Source organism: Sander vitreus, chromosome 21, assembly GCF_031162955.1.
Source record: "Sander vitreus isolate 19-12246 chromosome 21, sanVit1, whole genome shotgun sequence".
In the NCBI taxonomy this organism is placed as follows: domain Eukaryota; kingdom Metazoa; phylum Chordata; class Actinopteri; order Perciformes; family Percidae; genus Sander; species Sander vitreus.
In genome coordinates this window covers 1,140,813-1,159,569 of record NC_135875.1, presented here as the reverse complement: position 1 = coordinate 1,159,569, position 18,757 = coordinate 1,140,813, and the positions used below count along the sequence as shown (strand labels likewise).

The following is an 18,757-nucleotide window of genomic DNA, read 5'->3' as shown; positions in this document are numbered from 1 at the left end:
GGATTGGTCGGTTGTTGTTTTTTGTCTCGGACCGTCGTGCGATGCCATTTCTCCCTCAGGACGCCGAGCGATTCGATGGGCTGTCTCTCCTCTACTGGTAAGCTAATTCCCCCTCTGCTCCTCCTTCTCCCTTCCTTCCCTCCTTCCTTATCTCCTTTAAAGAGAGACAGAAACCCGTCTCCTTTAAGGTGGTTTAAAGCTTTTTGTTTTTCTGCCTTGATCTTCGGCTGTGGCTCACAGACTTCAGAGGTGAAATAGGTTCACAGCCTGTTTACCGACAGATGCCTCTGACTTTAAGTCCACATGCTTGCGTGCAGTTCTGGGTCATGCATGTAAGAGCGGTTTTAACCCTCGTGTACGATGCTCTTCACAAGTAAAATAAATGATCAGTTCTGTACTTTCATTGAATTTGCTGGTTTTATTCAATTTAATAGCATTTAGAGAGAAACACATTGATGAATGGAAGTTGAAAAAAGTGACAAAAATGGCAGAAAAAGCTTCAAAAAACGTAAAAAGGCGCTGAAAAAAATCGACAAAGGCATCGGAAAAAGTGACAAAAACTGGGTCCCTGGGTGCCCTAGTGATAGAGCGAGTGCCCATGTGAAGAAGCGCAGCCCCTGACGCAGAAGTTGCGGGTTCGATTCCGACTTGCGGCACTTTCCTGCACGTAATCTCTTTCTCCCGTTTCTTTTCTAAGCTGCCCGTCACTAAAGGCCTAAAAGCAAGAAAGGAATCTGACAAAAACATCGGTGGGAAAGCGACGAAAGTGTCCAAAAAGACCACAAAAGCGATGAAAAACGAAGTGTCTTGATGTTCGACGGGAAGACGACAGTAGGTTAAAGGGACATGCCAACGCTTTCTGCTAACACATTCAATCAGTACGGATTCAGGGCAGTTCCATTGCTGAGACTTCATACTTTTCATCCACTTGATCTCAGAGAGTGATTGTACTTTTCATACATTTTACATTTTTCTTTTTACAGATTTATATTTGACCTTCAACACGAGGTGAATGTGTCAGGTAAAAATCTTGTTTTCTTTATTTTTTCACGGACTTTGGCCAACATCTTTACGACTGATGAAGGATTTTTAAGGCCGATATTGATACAAATATTTGGTGATTTAAAAATCTGATATATCGGCCGATAAATATATATATATATATTTAAATCCAGAAACGTGTAACAAAACATGAACAGATTTCCCTAACATTAGTTATTTGTAGTTATTTATGAGTCCTCACTAAAATAATACAATAATGCAGTTTACAAATATTTATTGTCACAACAGAACATCAAAATATATTACAGTTCTGATAAATAAAATGTATAAAAATACCAACTTAAGATATGAAACGTAAAGGGTTAAACACGAGTGTTGCCAGCAGGGGCGCTGTAGAGTAGAGCGCCCTCTGGTGGACAAACAATGCAACGCCAACACTCAGAACACGGTTGAAGGGGGTTTTGTCCGTTTTTATTTTAATTCATAATTATGAAAAATGCCTAATATCGGCCGATACATCGGGCTCATGTTAATCATTATGAGGTACCTCCCCCCGCTGTTAGCGTAGCATCGTACCTGTAACCCAGCCAGCTACAAAGAGCTGGTAAGCATCCTGACTTTGAGATCAGCACCAGTATACAGTCCCTCCTGAAAAACGTGATCATGTGATCGCATTTCTTCAAACACGCCACACTTTCGCCGCATTAATTGCCGATTTACGCGCAAAACATGCGGGGCTAGCATGATGTCATAATCCCAGTATTTTCGTTGCAAAAAAGTCCCAAATATCTTAGCAGAAAGATGAGAAATGTTGTTTACTTCACACAAGAGCAGCTGTTTTCCCCGTTGCAATGAGAACGTTATGAAGTGACGTAATGAAGTGACGTAATGAAGTGACGTAATGAAGTGACGTGATGAAGTGACGTAATGAAGCGACGTAATGAAGTGACGTTATGAAGCGACGTTATGAAGCGACGTAATGAAGTGACGTTATGAAGTGACGTTATGAAGTGGCGTGATGAAGTGGCGTTATGAAGCGGCGTAATGAAGCGGCGTAATGAAGCGGCGTAATGAAGCGGCGTTATGAAGCGGCGTGATGAAGCGGCGTTATGAAGTGGCGTGATGAAGTGGCGTGATGAAGTGGCGTAATGAAGTGGCGTGATGAAGTGGCGTGATGAAGTGGCGTGATGAAGTGGCGTTATGAAGTGGCGTGATGAAGTGGCGTTATGAAGTGGCGTAATGAAGCGGCGTTATGATGCGGCGTGATGAAGTGGCGTTATGAAGCGGCGTAATGAAAGCGGCGTAATGAAGTGGCGTTATGAGCGGCGTGATGAAGCGGCGTGATGAAGCGGCGTTATGAAGCGGCGTAATGAAGCGGCGTTATGAAGCGGCGATATGATGCGGCGATATGATGCGGCGTTATGATGCGGCGTTATGATGCGGCGTTATGAAGTGACGTGATGAAGTGGCGTTATGAGCGGCGTGATGAAGCGGCGTTATGAAGCGGCGTTATGAAGCGGCGTTATGAAAGCGGCGTTATGAAAGCGGCGTTATGAAGCGGCGTGATGAAGCGGCGTAATGAAGCGGCGTTATGAAGCGGCGTTATGAAGCGGCGTTATGAAGCGGCGTTATGAAGCGGCGTTATGAAGCGGCGTGATGAAGCGGCGTTATGAAGCGGCGTTATGAAGCGGCGTTATGAAGCGGCGTGATGAAGCGGCGTTATGAAGTGGCGTGATGAAGCGGCGTAATGAAGCGGCGTGATGAAGCGGCGTGATGAGCGGCGTGATGAAGCGGCGTAATGAAGCGGCGTGATGAAGCGGCGTGATGAAGTGGCGTTATGAAGCGGCGTAATGAAGCGGCGTGATGAAGCGGCGTGATGAAGCGGCGTGATGAAGCGGCGTGATGAAGCGATGAGCGTGATGAAGCGACGTATGAAGCGGCGTGATGAGCGGCGTGATGAAGCGGCGTGATGAGCGGCGTAATGAAGCGGCGTGATGAAGCGGCGATGAAGCGACGCGATGAAGCGGCGTGATGAAGCGGCGTAATGAAGCGGCGTGATGAAGCGGCGTGATGAAGCGGCGTATGGCGACATGAAGCGGCGTGATGAAGCGACGTTATGAAGCGACGTGATGAAGTGACGTGATGAAGCGACGTAATGAAGTGACGTTATGAAGCGACGTAATGAAGTGACATTATGAAGCGACGTAATGAAGTGACGTTATGAAGCGACGTAATGAAGTGACGTTATGAAGCGACGTAATGAAGTGACATTATGAAGCGACGTAATGAAGTGACGTTATGAAGCGACGATATGATGCGACTTGATGAAGTGACGTAATGAAGTGACGTGATGAAGTGACGTGATGAAGTGATGTTATGAAGCGACGTTATGAAGCGACGTTATGAAGCGACGTTATGAAGCGACGTAATGAAGTGACGTTATGAAGTGGCGTTATGATGCGGCGTTATGAAGCGGCGTTATGAAGCGACGATATGATGCGGCGATATGATGCGACGATATGATGCGGCGTTATGAAGCGACGTGATGAAGTGACGTGATGAAGCGACGTAATGAAGTGACGTTATGAAGCGACGTAATGAAGTGTCTATCTCACGAGTCCTTTAGCAGCAGATATGGTCTCTTCTATACCTGGCGTATTCATTCAGATCAGCTGTTTACGTGCTTCGTCCTTGTTGTGTTATTCATTAAGATCATTCTGAACAGATTTCTGTAGTTCAAACAACTCTGAGTTGTAGTTGAGAACGTCAGTTTTAACGGCCATGTATTAAAAAATAATACATCGTCTCTGTGTGTACACACCTTTAGTGGTGTTTACGGTAGTGAAAAGAAGTGTAAAACGCCAAAAACATTGAAAAAAGTACCTAGAAAAAAGGGAAAAAAACGTTGACAAGTGCATGGTCCAATAGAAGACAACACAACAGTTAAACATATAGCATTTGCACTGGCACTCTCTTGCACTATGATACCGTTGCACCTTTCTGCATTTTTTCCGCACCGCTCCTTTAAACATGCTACAACTGCACCGTACAACATGCACGACCGTTTTGGCATGCACAAGATGTTCGCGCATGCTCAGATGATAATCCTGTTGTACGAGGATTTACGACACTGCACGATCTGTTCCCCGCTTCCGGTCGTAGTTGTAGCGGTCTGCTGTTAGCCTCCACCGGAAAGCTAACGTTAGTTTAGCTAACAGCTAATTCCACTAACTGCTAGCTGAGACAGCATGTCTCAAACCTGAAAATAACCGTTAAAATACATAACAGCTGTTACGTCAGTTCTACTTTACTTGTTCTCATTTAAAATACAATCAATACTTGTCTTTATTGTTATTACTGTAAAGTCTTAATGTAGCTGAAGCCGGCTTTTCCCAGTGTTTAGTTTGAGCTAACGTTATTTTAGACTGAATCAAGCTGTCAGCTAGCGGCTAGCCGAATTAGCTGTTAGCTAAACTAACGTTAGCTTCCCGGTGGAGGCTAACCGTTCTCTTAATACATCCATGAGGCTAACGGCAGACCGCTACAACTGTGACAGATCATGCAGTGTCGTAAATCCCATGGATGTATTAAGAGAACTTGTAAAACAGGATTATATTTTACGGATCGTGCATGCAGCACGGATCGTGTACCGACAGTATGTACAGTGTGTGTGCGTGGATGTCGTATGTCTGTGTGCCTGTGTATGTATGATGTGTATAAGCTATTGGACACCTTAATTTCCTTCTGCATAAATAAAGTATCTCTATATGGACTGAAATATGTGCCACCAGAAACTGACTCGCCTCGACTCTACTCGCCTTTTTTGGTTTTCCGGTATTCTCCTTTAATCCTGTTTTTATAATTGAATAAAACACCCAAAATTCAATAAAAGTAAACATTAATTGTACGTGCAAAGATTATGGGTTCCATACAACGTACATCCATGCATTGATGTTATTTTTGGGCATTTTGATTCAAAGAAACCCATATTTCTGATAGAAAGAACTTAACAAGGGTTAAGACCAGAGCAACAGCTAACATCAAGACATTATAGTCGCTTTTCCATCACGTGGTACCTCGACTCGCCTCGACTCTACTCGCCTTTTTTGGTTTTCCATTACGAAAAAAAGTCCCTGGTACCTGCTAACAGGTACTTTATTTAGTACCACCTCAGTCGAGGTTCCCAGCGAGCTGAGGCGATACCAAAAGGTGACGTGAAAGCGACAGACGGGGGTGTCCTGAACAAACCTGCCATTCTTAAACAGTTTATCCAGCTGTGTTTATTTCTGCTGCCTCCAGCTTCATCTGAAACTAAATGTGTCTTCTGACAACAACAACACACCGTCCACGTTCTGGGTGTCGCGTTAGGTCACGGCAGTTTCCTGCGGCGCCGCTATTCAGTTTCTGGTGGCACATATTTCAGTCCATATCTCTAGCTCTATATCTATCTATCTATGGTATTAGCTGACGGACGGTTGATCTTCTCTCATGCGATCACTTAGTGATGCTGTTTGAAGTGAAGCTGCAGAAGTGTCTGTTTGCCTTACAGCATCGTGATAATCTGTCGGCGTATGGATCCTCCTGCATCACTCATCTCTGTGAAAACAGCTGCTGTGCTTTACCACAGGGAGTCTCCTGTCTTTATTTTCCTCTCCAGTTATTCATTTGACACTTGAACATACAGGGAGGGAAAGCACCTTAAATATGTAAACACCAAACAGGGAAAACTGAAGTTGGGTTTGCTTGTCCTTCAAAAAACCTTTTAAAATGTGTTCTTGTGTCCCCTCTGTGGGTCTAAACTTATATATGATCATCATATGATATTGTACGAAAACTTATGCACACAATTCATAGGATATTTAAAGAAATTACGGAGAATGCAGACTGGTCACGTTACCAAGTCCACTTCCTTCATGAGTTCTTAAAGGTCCCATGGTATGAAAATGTCCCTTTATGAGTTTTTTTTAACATTAATATGCGTCCCCCCAGCCTGCCTATGGCCCCCCAGTGGCTAGAAATGGTGATAGGTGTAAACCGAGCCCTGGGTATCCTGCTCTGCCTTTGAGAAAATGAAAGCTCAGATGGGCCAATCAGGAGTCTTCCCTTTATGACATCATAAGGGGAAAGGTTACCTCCCCTTTCTCTGCTTTGCCCAACCAGAGAATTTGGCCCCCCCATGAGAGAAAGAGAGACATCATGGCTTTCAAACAAGCAAAGTGGCAGCTGGTCAAGGCCACACCCCCACCCTCCACCTTGCCCCTCTCTCCTCCTCAATAGCATTTAAAGCTACAGACACAGAAATGGAACATCCTAAGGAAAGCTCATTGTGGGACTGGCTCTATAAAAGAGACTTCAGATACAGTATTAGGGGACCACTAAGGTCTATATAAAAGAGACTTCAGATACAGTATTAGGGGACCACTAAGGTCTATATAAAAGAGACTTCAGATACAGTATTAGGGGACCACTAAGGTCTATATAAAAGAGACTTCAGATACAGTATTAGGGGACCACTAAGGTCTATATAAAAGAGACTTCAGATACAGTATTAGGGGACCACTAAGGTCTATATAAAAGAGACTTCAGATACAGTATTAGGGGACCACTAAGGTCTATATAAAAGAGACTTCAGATACAGTATTAGGGGACCACTAAGGTCTATATAAAAGAGACTTCAGATACAGTATTAGGGGACCACTAAGGTCTATATAAAGAGACTTCAGATACAGTATTAGGGGACCACTAAGGTCTATATAAAAGCATCCAAAAAGCAGCATGTCATAGGACATTTAACTAAAATAGATTCAAACGAGAACCTATGCCAAACAATTCGTATTACATATCTTACGAAACTGTTTTTGAAGAGGGAGCAGAAATGTAGTCATGAACGATCCATTGCTTCCTGTTTTATGGTGATGTATTGTTTAAATCTGTCTGTACGTATCTTAAAGGCCCATCTAGGGGCGGGCATGGCAGATTGGCATTGGTTTATGCAACATACTTTTCCCTATATGAATAAACATTCAAATACGGTTCACCACAGGGAACTCACATCCACTCAGAGCAATTAGCTAACAGAGAACTAAAGGAAACAGCTTACAGTAGCTTAGGCTATACAGCAGCTTACCTCAGAGAGATTGCCAGACGCTGCTCTGAGTTAATAGGTTAGCCTGAGTTGGTCCGCTGACTCCTAAGATGCGGACGTGACAGCCGCCCCAGAAGGACCTCTAAATGTCCCACCGTCATCCTAAAATATGTCCTGAACCAGCCGTGGTAGATGAGCTGGGGTGAATCTAATCAAACCTTTTAATCAACAAGAGAAGCAATAGTTTTTAAAACATTGGCAATCAAGTATTTAGCATTTTTAGCAGGGTTAGGGTTATTTGTCACTTGCCTTGTGTGTTAAGGCCTTAGTTTGGATTAGTTTGTCAAACTACTGTTCCCACTTTTCATTCTTACATTATGTTTTCCTTTTTTATCAGTAATATCAGTTTACATGTAATGTAATGTAATGTAAAGGTCCCATGGCATGAAAATGTCCCTTCATGAGGTTTTTTAACATTAATGTGAGCTCCCCCAGCCTGCCTATGGCCCCCCAGTGGCTAGAAATGGTGATAGGTGTAAACCGAGCCCTGGGTATCCTGCTCTGCCTTTGAGGAAATGAAAGCTCAGATGGGCCAATCAGGAGTCTTCCCTTTATGACGTCATAAGGGGAAAGGTTACCTCCCCTTTCTCTGCTTTGCCCGCCCAGAGAATTTGGTCCCCCCATGAGAAAGAGAGAGACATCATGGCTTGCAAACAAGCAAAGCATGGCAGCTGGTCGAGGCCAAGTAATGGACACTCTTCCATCTATCGTCAACAATAATATAAACATTGATTTATTGACTCTACAAACATATGTATTTGTGAAAATGTCTTATTATGGGGTGGCTGTGGCTCAGTGGTCAGTCGCAGTGTCCTTGGGCAAGACACTGAACCCTGAGTTGCCTCCGATGCTGCGCATTGGAGCGTAAATGTGTGTGTTTATCTGATGAGCAGGTGGCACCTTGTACAGCAGCCTCGGCCACAGCGTGTGAATGGTTCCTGTACTATGTAAAAGTGCTTTGAGTAGTCGTTAAGACTAGAAAAGCGCTGTATAAATACGGTCCATTTACATTTATTGTTGCAGCTCTAGCTTTCAGTGTCATCTGAAGCTTCAGATCTACTTAGTTTGATTCATCAACTCGACCTATTAAATAAGTCAGGAAGAGCATTTGTACTGGCATGGTGTCGGTACTGTGGCATTTCTGTTTGCTTCCTCTGGCAGCAGGCCTATGTGGGATGTTAATCACTTGTGGCAGGTACTTCAGATTATCAGGTATTAAGTGATCAGTTTAATTGCTCCCTCGTGTCCCAGCAGCGAGCAGCTGCACGTTGTCATCTGTTCGCGGGGCTCAGAGAGCCACCGTCGATGCTACTGCTGTCAGGTTATTGAGGTGAAAAAGCAGCCTGTTCTCACGAACCATATGTACAAAAAGCTATGAAAAGGTTCAGCACTGTAATTTGTCTGCATTTCACGATTTGTTGCTGTGTGCACCACATGTGTAGATGTTTATTATCCTATATATTACCTAGTCTTGATCTTTCTGTTCTTGGGATACCTGTCCTTGGTTGTGATTACTATTACGATCATGAATGAAGATGTGTTGAATCTTCTGTGAAATCCTACCTTTGCACCTCCGTGAAGTGGGCATGAATATAAGGTTGTAGGTTTCAGACACTCGCAAACACTGTCGCTTCATTGACGCAGAAAGGTGTGGAGGGAGAAAGATGCTGTTAGACAATCTGACACAACTTTAAGGAATACCAACATGTCCAAACTGCATTGTAAACAATACTGTAAAAGCTCGGTATAATTACGTTTGGCGCCACAACTCAGAAACCAGCCAGGTTGAGTTAAAGTTCAGTCTTACTCGTGGCCTAAAACAAGCTGAGGTCAATACCAGACAGGTTAATAAGAGAAGGAAAACTCCTAAACCAATTAGGGATCAGACAAAGAGGCAACAGTCCAAAAAGGCAGGCAGGGGTCAGACAGACATACACGAAGGCGGAAACACTAAGCAGCAAAAAACGTACATGATCTGGCAGAGAATGAATGGGAATGCCACAGAGAGTATATGGGTTGGCAAGGGAAGCAAGTGTCAACAGTATAAACCCAATCACAGTGTTTGTTTTCAATAACTTCTGGGTAAAAAACTCCTGAGTCCCATACATACAGTTTAAAGGTGCAGCAGGTAAGACTTCTAAAACTCCCTGTCTGTCATATCTGCTGAAACTGACCCTATGTTCCAGTAGAACTACAGGAAGCAGGTCATTCAAATAATCAGCTCCTCTGGCTCCACCTACAGCCTGGAGCCCTGTTCAGATGGACCAATCAGGGCCAGGGCAGGGGGGGTGTCTAACTGTTCAGATGGACCAATCAGGGCCAGGGCAGGGGTGTGTCTAACTGTTCAGATGCACCAATCAGGGCCAGGGCAGGGGTGTGTCTAACTGTTCAGATGCACCAATCGGGGCCAGGGCAGGGGTGTGTCTAACTGTTCAGATGCACCAATCAGGGCCAGGGCAGGGGTGTGTCTAACTGTTCAGATGCACCAATCAGGGCCAGGGGGGGTGTCTAACTGTTCAGATGCACCAATCAGGGCAGGGGGGGTGTCTAACTGTTCAGATGCACCAATCAGGGCCAGGGGGGGTGTCTAACTGTTCAGATGCACCAATCAGGGACCAGGGGGGGTGTCTAACTGTTCAGATGCACCAATCAGGGCAGGGGGGTGTCTAACTGTTCAGATGCACCAATCAGGGACCAGGGGGGTGTCTAACTGTTCAGATGCACCAATCAGGGCCAGCAGGGGGGGGGGTGTCTAACTGTTCAGATGCACCAATCAGGGCAGGGGGGGGTGTCTAACTGTTCAGATGCACCAATCAGGGCAGGGGGTGTCTAACTGTTCAGATGCACCAATCAGGGCCAGGGGCAGGGGTGTCTAACTGTTCAGATGCACCAATCAGGGCCAGGGGGGTGTCTAACTGTTCAGATGCACCAATCAGGCAGGGGGGTGTCTAACTGTTCAGATGCACCAATCAGGGCCAGGGGGGGTGTCTAACTGTTCAGATGCACCAATCAGGGCCAGGGGGGCTGTCTAACTGTTCAGATGTACCAATCAGGGCAGGGGGGGTGTGTAACTGTTCAGATGCACCAATCAGGGACAGGGGGGTGTCTAACTGTTCAGATGCACCAATCAGGGCAGGGGGGTGTCTAACTGTTCAGATGCACCAATCAGGGCCAGGGGGGGGGTGTCTAACTGTTCAGATGCACCAATCAGGGCCAGAGGGGCTGTCTAACTGTTCAGATGCACCAATCAGGGCCAGGGGGGGTGTCTAACTGTTCAGATGCACCAATCAGGGCCAGAGGGGCGGTGTCTAACTGTTCAGATGCACCAATCAGGGCCAGGGGGGGTGTCTAACTGTTCAGATGCACCAATCAGGGCCAGAGGGGCTGTCTAACTGTTCAGATGCACCAATCAGGACCAGGGGGGGGGGGTGTCTAACTGTGTGTCAATCACTGCTCATGCACACGCATTCATTCTCCCTCGTGGGGGGAGGGGCTTAGGAGACCGTTTTGGGCTTTAGCAGAAAGGGGGGGAGGGACTGAGAAGTTGTCGATATTAACATTTTTTGGCTAAGTCCTGGATCTTCACAATCCTACCTACAGCACCTTTAACGTTGCTGAGCAAACGGGGACAAGGAACAACTGGATGTACTCTCATCTCCTTTATTTAAAATACATTTGTGATATTTCAACCTTTTGACTAACGTTAATGTACTTGTGTTAGAGCCACATCACAGTGGGTCTGGATTGGCCTTTGTGCATTGACCTCTGCTTTCCAGCCATCTGTTCTTCCTGCCTATGGGACTTCTGTCTGAGCCCTTTTAGATGAGAGTTACTGTTCTCATCTGCCTGCCTGGTTTTGACTTTTTATTTGTGTTTTAACGTGAACGTTTACTTATCCTGTCTGTCTCTAGAGTCAGGGTTGTTCTGGGTTCTCTGCTGAGCCATAATGTCTTTATGAAGGGGGATTATTTCACTAACAGAATCCTTGTTGCTCAGATTCTTTTGTGAACCATTTGTGCTCAGTCTATCTATCTATCTATCTATCTATCTATCTATCTATCTATCTATCTATCTATCTATCTATCTATCTATCTATCTATCTATCTATCTATCTATCTATCTATCTATCTATCTATCTATATTTTGGCCCATTCTAGTTGTGCACCAAACCAAAAACATGGGAAACTGTTTTTCAACTTGCAATAACGCGACACTCAAAGCAGAATTTGGCAGATTTGCAGACTTTAAGACTCAGAAATTCCCCCAAAAACAGAGAGTATGCATATTCTTGTTGTGAGTCAGCTGTGTGCTAGCCTGCTTAGAGAATATAATCATTGTTTTGCTGGATTTGCTAACTTCTACGATGGCTTTGGAACTTTTTTGCTGACTTTTTCAGGGCTTTATGTGGACCAAACTGTCAGTGAGAAGACTGTATGAGACATGCAATCATTGAGTCAAAGATATTTGACTTTTTCGATGAAACAAAAGCATGTCAATAAACTATACATGTGTGGCCTTTGGTGTGATTCTCTTTTTCCAGTGTGGCCCTCTGGGAAATTGAGTTTGACCCACCTGCTATAGATGGTCAACTCCTTGACGTAGGCGTCTCTGACTGACGCATCTTTGCCGTAGTTTCAGGCTAAGCTTCTATCCAGCCATCAGATACATGTAGTAAAAAGAGTAAAGTAAAAAAACATGCTATATTTTACTTGGTGGATGAAAAGTGAAGTAAGAAGTCTTGAAAATGGAAAACAAGATCCAGTCATGCTGGATTAACATCGTGTTGGTATCTAAAGCGAGCTGTGAGGCATCCAGATTACACATACGGCACGTTATGTAAGGGATAATGTACAGAGAAGTGGATATATAAATATTCCTGAGCAGAGCTCACGCTAATCTCTCTGGAGTGGCTTAAGGTGAAATAATTATATTATCCATCTCAACATACAGCCAACGACCAAATATATTATATGTAGAAATAACATTAGACACAAAGTGTTGATCTAAAATGATAAGCCAAGACAAGTGAAAGCCCCAGAAATGAGAAGATATTCTCACTGAAAAGAATGTTATCGTGTTATTTGTGTTTTTTGCGTTGATCATCGCCTCCAATCTGCACCTGCGCCCATGGGCGTGCTGGTCTTACCTGGAGGTGTGTTCAGGTGCATTCTGGGCGTGCTGGTCTTACAGGGAGGTGTGTTCAGGTGCATTCTGGGCGTGCTGGTCTTACAGGGAGGTGTGTTCAGGTGCATTCTGGGCGTGCTGGTCTTACAGGGAGGTGTGTTCAGGTGCATTCTGGGCGTGCTGGTCTTACAGGGAGGTGTGTTCAGGTGCATTCTGGGCGTGCTGGTCTTACAGGGAGGTGTGTTCAGGTGCATCCTGGGCGTGCTGGTCTTACAGGGAGGTGTGTTCAGGTGCATTCTGGGCGTGCTGGTCTTACAGGGAGGTGTGTTCAGGTGCATTCTGGGCGTGCTGGTCTTACAGGGAGGTGTGTTCAGGTGCATTCTGGGCGTGCTGGTCTTACAGGGAGGTGTGTTCAGGTGCATTCTGGGCGTGCTGGTCTGACAGGGAGGTGTGTTCAGGTGCATTCTGGGAGTATTGCTATCTTGAGGCAGTGGGAAGTGATGGCACCATTGACCAACAAAAACCTGGTCTAAAGTCAATAACGCAGCATTTCATTGTTATTTTAACAGAGCATTAGTAAAATGCTCCTAGTCTTATGCACAGCGTCAAAAGGAAATGTGGGAACATAGGGCTGTGGGACCATTGGGCTGTGGGAACATTGGGCTGTGGGACCAGTGGGCTGTGGGACCATAGGGCTGTGGGAACATAGGGCTGGGGAACATGGGGCTGGGGAACATAGGGCTGTGGGAACATAGGGCTGTGGGAACATAGGGCTGTGGGACCATAGGGCTGTGGGAACATAGGGCTGTGGGACCATTGGGCTGTGGGAACATAGGGCTGTGGGAACATTGGGCTGTGGGAACATTGGGCTGTGGGACCATAGGGCTGTGGGAACATAGGGCTGTGGGACCACAGAGCTGTGGGACCATAGAGCTGTGGGACCATTGGGCTGTGGGAACATTGGGCTGTGGGAACATAGGGCTGTGGGAACATTGGGCTGTGGGACCATAGGGCTGTGGGAACATAGGGGCTGTGGGACAGGGGGCTGGGGGACCATTGGGCTGTGGGACCACTGTGGGACCAGGGCTGTGGGACCATAGGGCTGGGACCACTGGGCTGTGGGACCATAGGGCTGTGGGACCATAGGGCTGTGGGAACATAGGGCTGTGGGACCACAGGGCTGTGGGAACATAGGCATGCTCACAAGGGTTGAACCCTAACCCTAAACGTTGTTCACTATTGGCACAAAGAGCTTCTAGACATTCTAGTTGGAAGGTAGGGTTTGTACGCTTTATACTTAATAGTTAACATATCCTAGTATTAGGAGCTGTGGACAGCTATTTAAACAGAAACTTTGCTTTCTGTTTTTCCTATGGTCACTGGGCCAGTTCCTATGGTCACTGGGCCAGTGCGAATGCAAATGGAAAAAACAGTTTTGGGGGTTAGTAGATCTGCTTAGAAGTGGACTGTTCCTATCACTACGTTCCTGGAACTACTTGGTTGGAAAGAGGCACAAGACAATAGATGCTGTCTCTACACAAACACTTTGACACAGACACACCTACGTAAGCATCTAAAACAAGCTCTGCTGCGACGGTTAGCTGAGCCTCGGGACCTGACCGACACACAGCAGCATTATGTTAACCAAGGAACCTCTTCAGCTTTAACCTGAGCTGTTTTACCCACAAATCGCTCTGCACACATCTTTCGTTCAACACAGCAGCCGTGGAGGATATAATAACATCTTTGTAATGTTGCTTTGATTATTTTTGACCACTATTTGTGTCTTTCGGTGCTTTCTTAACATCCACAACTGCTGTGGCGTTTAAGAGGCGACAGATTTTTATTGGTTTGGATGTGGCTGGGTGGAGGAGGGAGGAAGGGAGGGAGGGAGGGAGGGAGGGAGGGAGAGAAAATGACAAAATCCTGTGATGATTTGATTATTTTCTGCAGCAGAGCACGCAGAAGAGGAGAGGGAGAGGCTTTGGATGTTGATATGTTTTTGAATCTGTTGTGTTTTTGCTTTTTGCCAGGACGATCATGGGCCCGCACGGCATCAACCGAGCCGTACAGAGGCTGGACTTCTGCGACTGCAGGAAGGGACTTGGTGAGCATGCTCCTCTGGACCTCTCTGACCTCTGAACCATTGTTAACTTACTCTCACATGTCTCTAAACTTCGTCTCATCGTGTTGAAATGTGACATGACAAACAGCACGTCAATTATATATAGGGTTGGTTATAGTTTGTTTGGGTTTTTTCCAATATCGGTGCTAAAACAATACTTTTAAAACAGTGCTGGTGCCTAAACGGTGCCTGAACCGATACTTAAAAAATAGGGTAACAGGGAATAGGGTATTTCACAATAACTTTGAATGCACCACAAGGCTTACTAGTTTCAAGTGAACGCACCATGTCTGTGTTGTTTTTCCGACAACGGCACTACGGCAGCTGCACACTGCTTAACGTGCCGCTGTTGGAATCCTCTCCAGTGAAATACACACACCCTTTACACTGTTCAGCTATCAGCATTTTAACCATGTTTAATAGCTAACTAATCTTACTACCGTTAGCTAATCTAGTTAGCTAATCTAGCTACCGTTAGCTAATCTAGCTAACGGTAGGCTAACGTTACCTGCTGTCAAGTGAAGTGTTAACTAGCGTCACGTGCAGCAATGCTCCTGTTGCCTCTAACATCTGTTTCGGAGCATCAGAGAGCAGCGCTGGCATTTCAGTAGCACCAAAATGAGGCACCAAAATGCGCGTTGCAATTCCGTCTGGTAGATACCTGTCGTTTAGGCACCGCTGTCGTATTAGCACCGGGTTTCGGTACCCAACCCTAATTATATATGCGTCCAGACAGAGTCGTCAAAAGTCAAAACACATCCTTTGTTTTAAAAAGAGTTGTGGAGAACAGCAGGGCAATAACACACACGTCTTCTGGTCTTGTCTAAATTTAGAAAACTACTGGAAGGGACAACAAGTACTCCAAACCATACGGTGATATAGCTTGTTTGTTCCTCCCACTCTAATCCGACCACAGGAGCGTTTTCCGTCCTAACATCTAAACCAGAGAAGGTAACAGTCGTGGTTTAAAACACGTCATTAACGTTGTGAAACGGCCCCAGTTTGGTTAGGTTTAAACACCAAAACTACTGAGTTAAGTTGATAAAAAGACGGAGGTTTGGTTTCAAATCAGACGTGACTTCACTTCCTGAAGGTTACCACGTGACGCAGAAGGTGATGTAGCTCCGTTTGTTCCGTAAAGTTAAAAAAACTCCTAAAAGTTCCTTTTATTTTCAAACGGGACCTGAACCCCCGGTCTCTTGGGGGAAAGTCCTCTTTGTTTGACCCATCCACCCCCCCAATCTCCCTCCTTACCAGGACATTTGACCCCTCATACTTCCTCACCTTACTTCTTGCTTTGGTCCCGTCAGAACTGCTACGGCCACTAGAGGGCGCTGCCACTAGAAACATGAATATAGGTCATAATTCTGCTGCGACAAACGACTTATGTGGGTGTTTTTCGGGGGAGGACAGTTCCTTGTATCCCCATTTTCTGTTTCATTTTCATGGTATGTACTGTACAGGATTGATGCTGAGAAATACAAAACCCCACAAGTTTCCGAACTAATTGAAACTCGTCTGTGCACAGGGGTGAAGATAATCGGCGGTTACCGAGACCAGACAGGAGAAGAGTTTGGCATCTACATCAAGCGGGTGATAGGCGGTGGCTTGGCAGCTCAGGACGGTAGGTAGTTTTTTTATTACTAGGGAAAGTTGTTACCGTTATTATTATCCTCCTCCCTCACCAGGTCTGTCTGTTACTCTCTGTTCCAGGGCAGCTTAAGGCAGGTGACCTGATTTTGGATGTCAATAACATCAGTCTGATTGGGGTGACCAATGAGAGGTGAGTTTGGCGTGGGCTGTGTCTGCATTTTATCATTGAGTGTGTGTTGGCAGTATTTTAAGCCAAGAGCTGTTTTTAATTTTAGCCAGCGTGGCTCCCGGGGATGAGAATGTCTGTCAGTTCTTCACTTTGGTCCAGACACAAATATCCCAACAACTATTGGATGGATTGCAATGACATTTTATTCAGACATTTATGGTGCCCAGCGGATATATCTCTGGGCCTTTTCATCCCAAGCCCATATAGTGGAGTCATTATGCATACGTTTGTTTATATTTTAGAGGCAATGTCACAAACGACCCTCCTGTCTGCTTTCCTACCAATGGGGCAGTTTGTTGTGCAGCAGATAGTATAGTACAAATCACATATAATCACACACACAATACAGAGATTGCCTACATTGCAGGCATAGTTAAAAAACAATAAAAAACAGTAAACAATCAATAAATAGTAAGTCAATAAGTTATCTATGGTTCTTTATGGAATTAAGAGGTAGAATGGCTGCAGGTACAAAAGAGTGTTCTGTTGGTTCTGCGTTTTGGGAGTTTAAAGCGTGATCCAGATGCAACATGTGACATTCAGCCTGTAAGGGATGAGAACTATCCGACAGGATAGATTAAACCCTTCTTAGCATCTGCTTCTGATAAAGTTCCTCCAGGCCTTTCTGCTGAAGGCCTTGTCACACCAACCCGATGGCCGACCGTCGGCAGAAAAGCCAGTCGGACTGATCAGTCGGCTCCCGTCGGTCCAAAAAGTCCCTCCGAACACACTGATGAGATGCCGACTTGAGTGTACGTTCTGTGTGTGCGCGAGACGTAATACGTCTCCATAACAGCAGGCGGCGCTAATGGAATACAATGTCGTATTTTACGAAAATAGTTCACCGAAATGTGTTTCTGACAACATTTGAAGCGAGAAATAGGCCGTGCAGCTTTTTTGATCGACAAAGGTCAGTTTGAAAGATTTTCGTCAGATTTTGAGAGGCGTTCGTCACGCTCATCGTGCTCGTCAATTCTGGTCAGTGTTTTAACATAAGTGCACTGATTGGCTAGTCAAGGGCTAGCGCTCCACCAATCAGATTGGTCATTGAGTCCGACTGCCCACTGGCTGATTCAACAAGGGAAATCGGCCAAAATGAAGGACGACGGCTCCTCCGACTGACGACGGCACGGAGCACACCGAACAGACCTCGCCAGACTGTGTGACGGCTGATTATTGGGTTGGTGTGTCAGCGCCTTTAGAACCTGTGATGCAATTGCTCACCTTAATTGCCAGGGGCAACCTGGAAAGGGAGTTTTTTTGTTTTACAGTAATGGTCCCTGATGTAAAAGCGTCCTTAGCTTCCTTAGGTTTATGACCAAATACCTGCAGAACTAATGGCATTGCCATCAGCCTCAGCTGTACTTTGTGTTCACTGCTAATTAGCAAATGTTTAATGCTTCTGGCCTTGTTCATTGATTAGTTTTTTTGTTCTGTGTCTACAATCATTTACCCAGTTTTAATCTGTAAGTATGAACTATACACTCACCTGCATACCAGCTGCTGACGTCACATCTATGTCCTGTTTCCTGATAGGGCGGTGGAGATAATGAGGACAGCCTCGCTGTCCAATCACATGTCCTTGCTGATCGCCAGAGACGATGAATCCAGGTGAGACTTGACGTGATGTTTCCTAACCCCCAGTTTGTTCTAGATCTTTTAATGTTCCTGCAAGTCAAACATGTGAAAGGACAGTCACAGCTAAAAACATGTCCCAGGTTGGTTAGGTTTAGACACCAAAACTACTGAGTTAATAAAAAGATGGAGGTTTGAGCTCAAATCAGACGTGACTTCACTTCCCGAAGGTGACTGTGGTGACGCAGAACGTGACGTAGCTCCGTTTATTCCCTCTGTTTCCGTTTATTTTCAAACGGGACATGAACCCCCGGTCTCCTGGGTTAAGTCCTTTTGTCCCAAAGTCCCAAAGAAAGTTTCTATGTCCCATCCACCACCCCTGTGTGAACTCTGAGGTGAATGTGTGTATGACAGGCAGCGTTCCTACGGTAAACCAACCTGGCACTCTGCTGTCCCCTGTGCTTTTCCCACGTCAGCCTGAGACAAACACACAGTGACACAATCAGGCCGCTCTACTGTTGTGAAGCCACACACAGGTCAGCAGAAACAACAGCGAGCATGGTCAGTGTCCAGGTTTCACTCTTTACAGGACGCTCGGCAGTAGGGAATAGAGTGTGGATCGGGCCGCAGTTAAAATCTTGTTTTTTTCTCATAGTAATGACACATGTACGTTTGTTTGTGTGGAAGCTTTCATTAAGGAGCTGGAGGAAGGCATTCAGAAATGTCAACAGATGAGGTCATCAGCTCACACGGGGCAACAAGCTCACGTTAACACAGGCGTGCACATACATAATAAGCTGTTTTGGGTTCCAACGGTCGGGTATCCATCCTCTAGTAGGGATGTAACGCTGCATGGTGAATGGGTTAAATATGGATATAAATGTGTAATGATTACAGCTACTTTTAAATGCTATATTTTGGATTAAAAAAGAATATCTTTTGCTATGTTTCCCCCTCTCATTCC

The 18,757-nt window shown here is 45.4% G+C and overlaps 1 protein-coding gene across 1 annotated transcript in view; it reads left to right on the top strand.

The window, feature by feature from the left end:
- stxbp4 (syntaxin binding protein 4) overlaps nucleotides 1-18,757 on the top strand; it is a 67,158-nt gene continuing 48,401 nt past the window's right edge. The window contains exons 1-5 of the mRNA XM_078280015.1: nucleotides 1-97; nucleotides 14,305-14,378; nucleotides 15,925-16,020; nucleotides 16,110-16,179; nucleotides 17,755-17,829. Coding sequence (XP_078136141.1) covers nucleotides 42-97; nucleotides 14,305-14,378; nucleotides 15,925-16,020; nucleotides 16,110-16,179; nucleotides 17,755-17,829 — 371 coding nt within the window. The 5' untranslated portion in view covers nucleotides 1-41. The remainder of the gene's footprint in view (nucleotides 98-14,304; nucleotides 14,379-15,924; nucleotides 16,021-16,109; nucleotides 16,180-17,754; nucleotides 17,830-18,757) is intronic.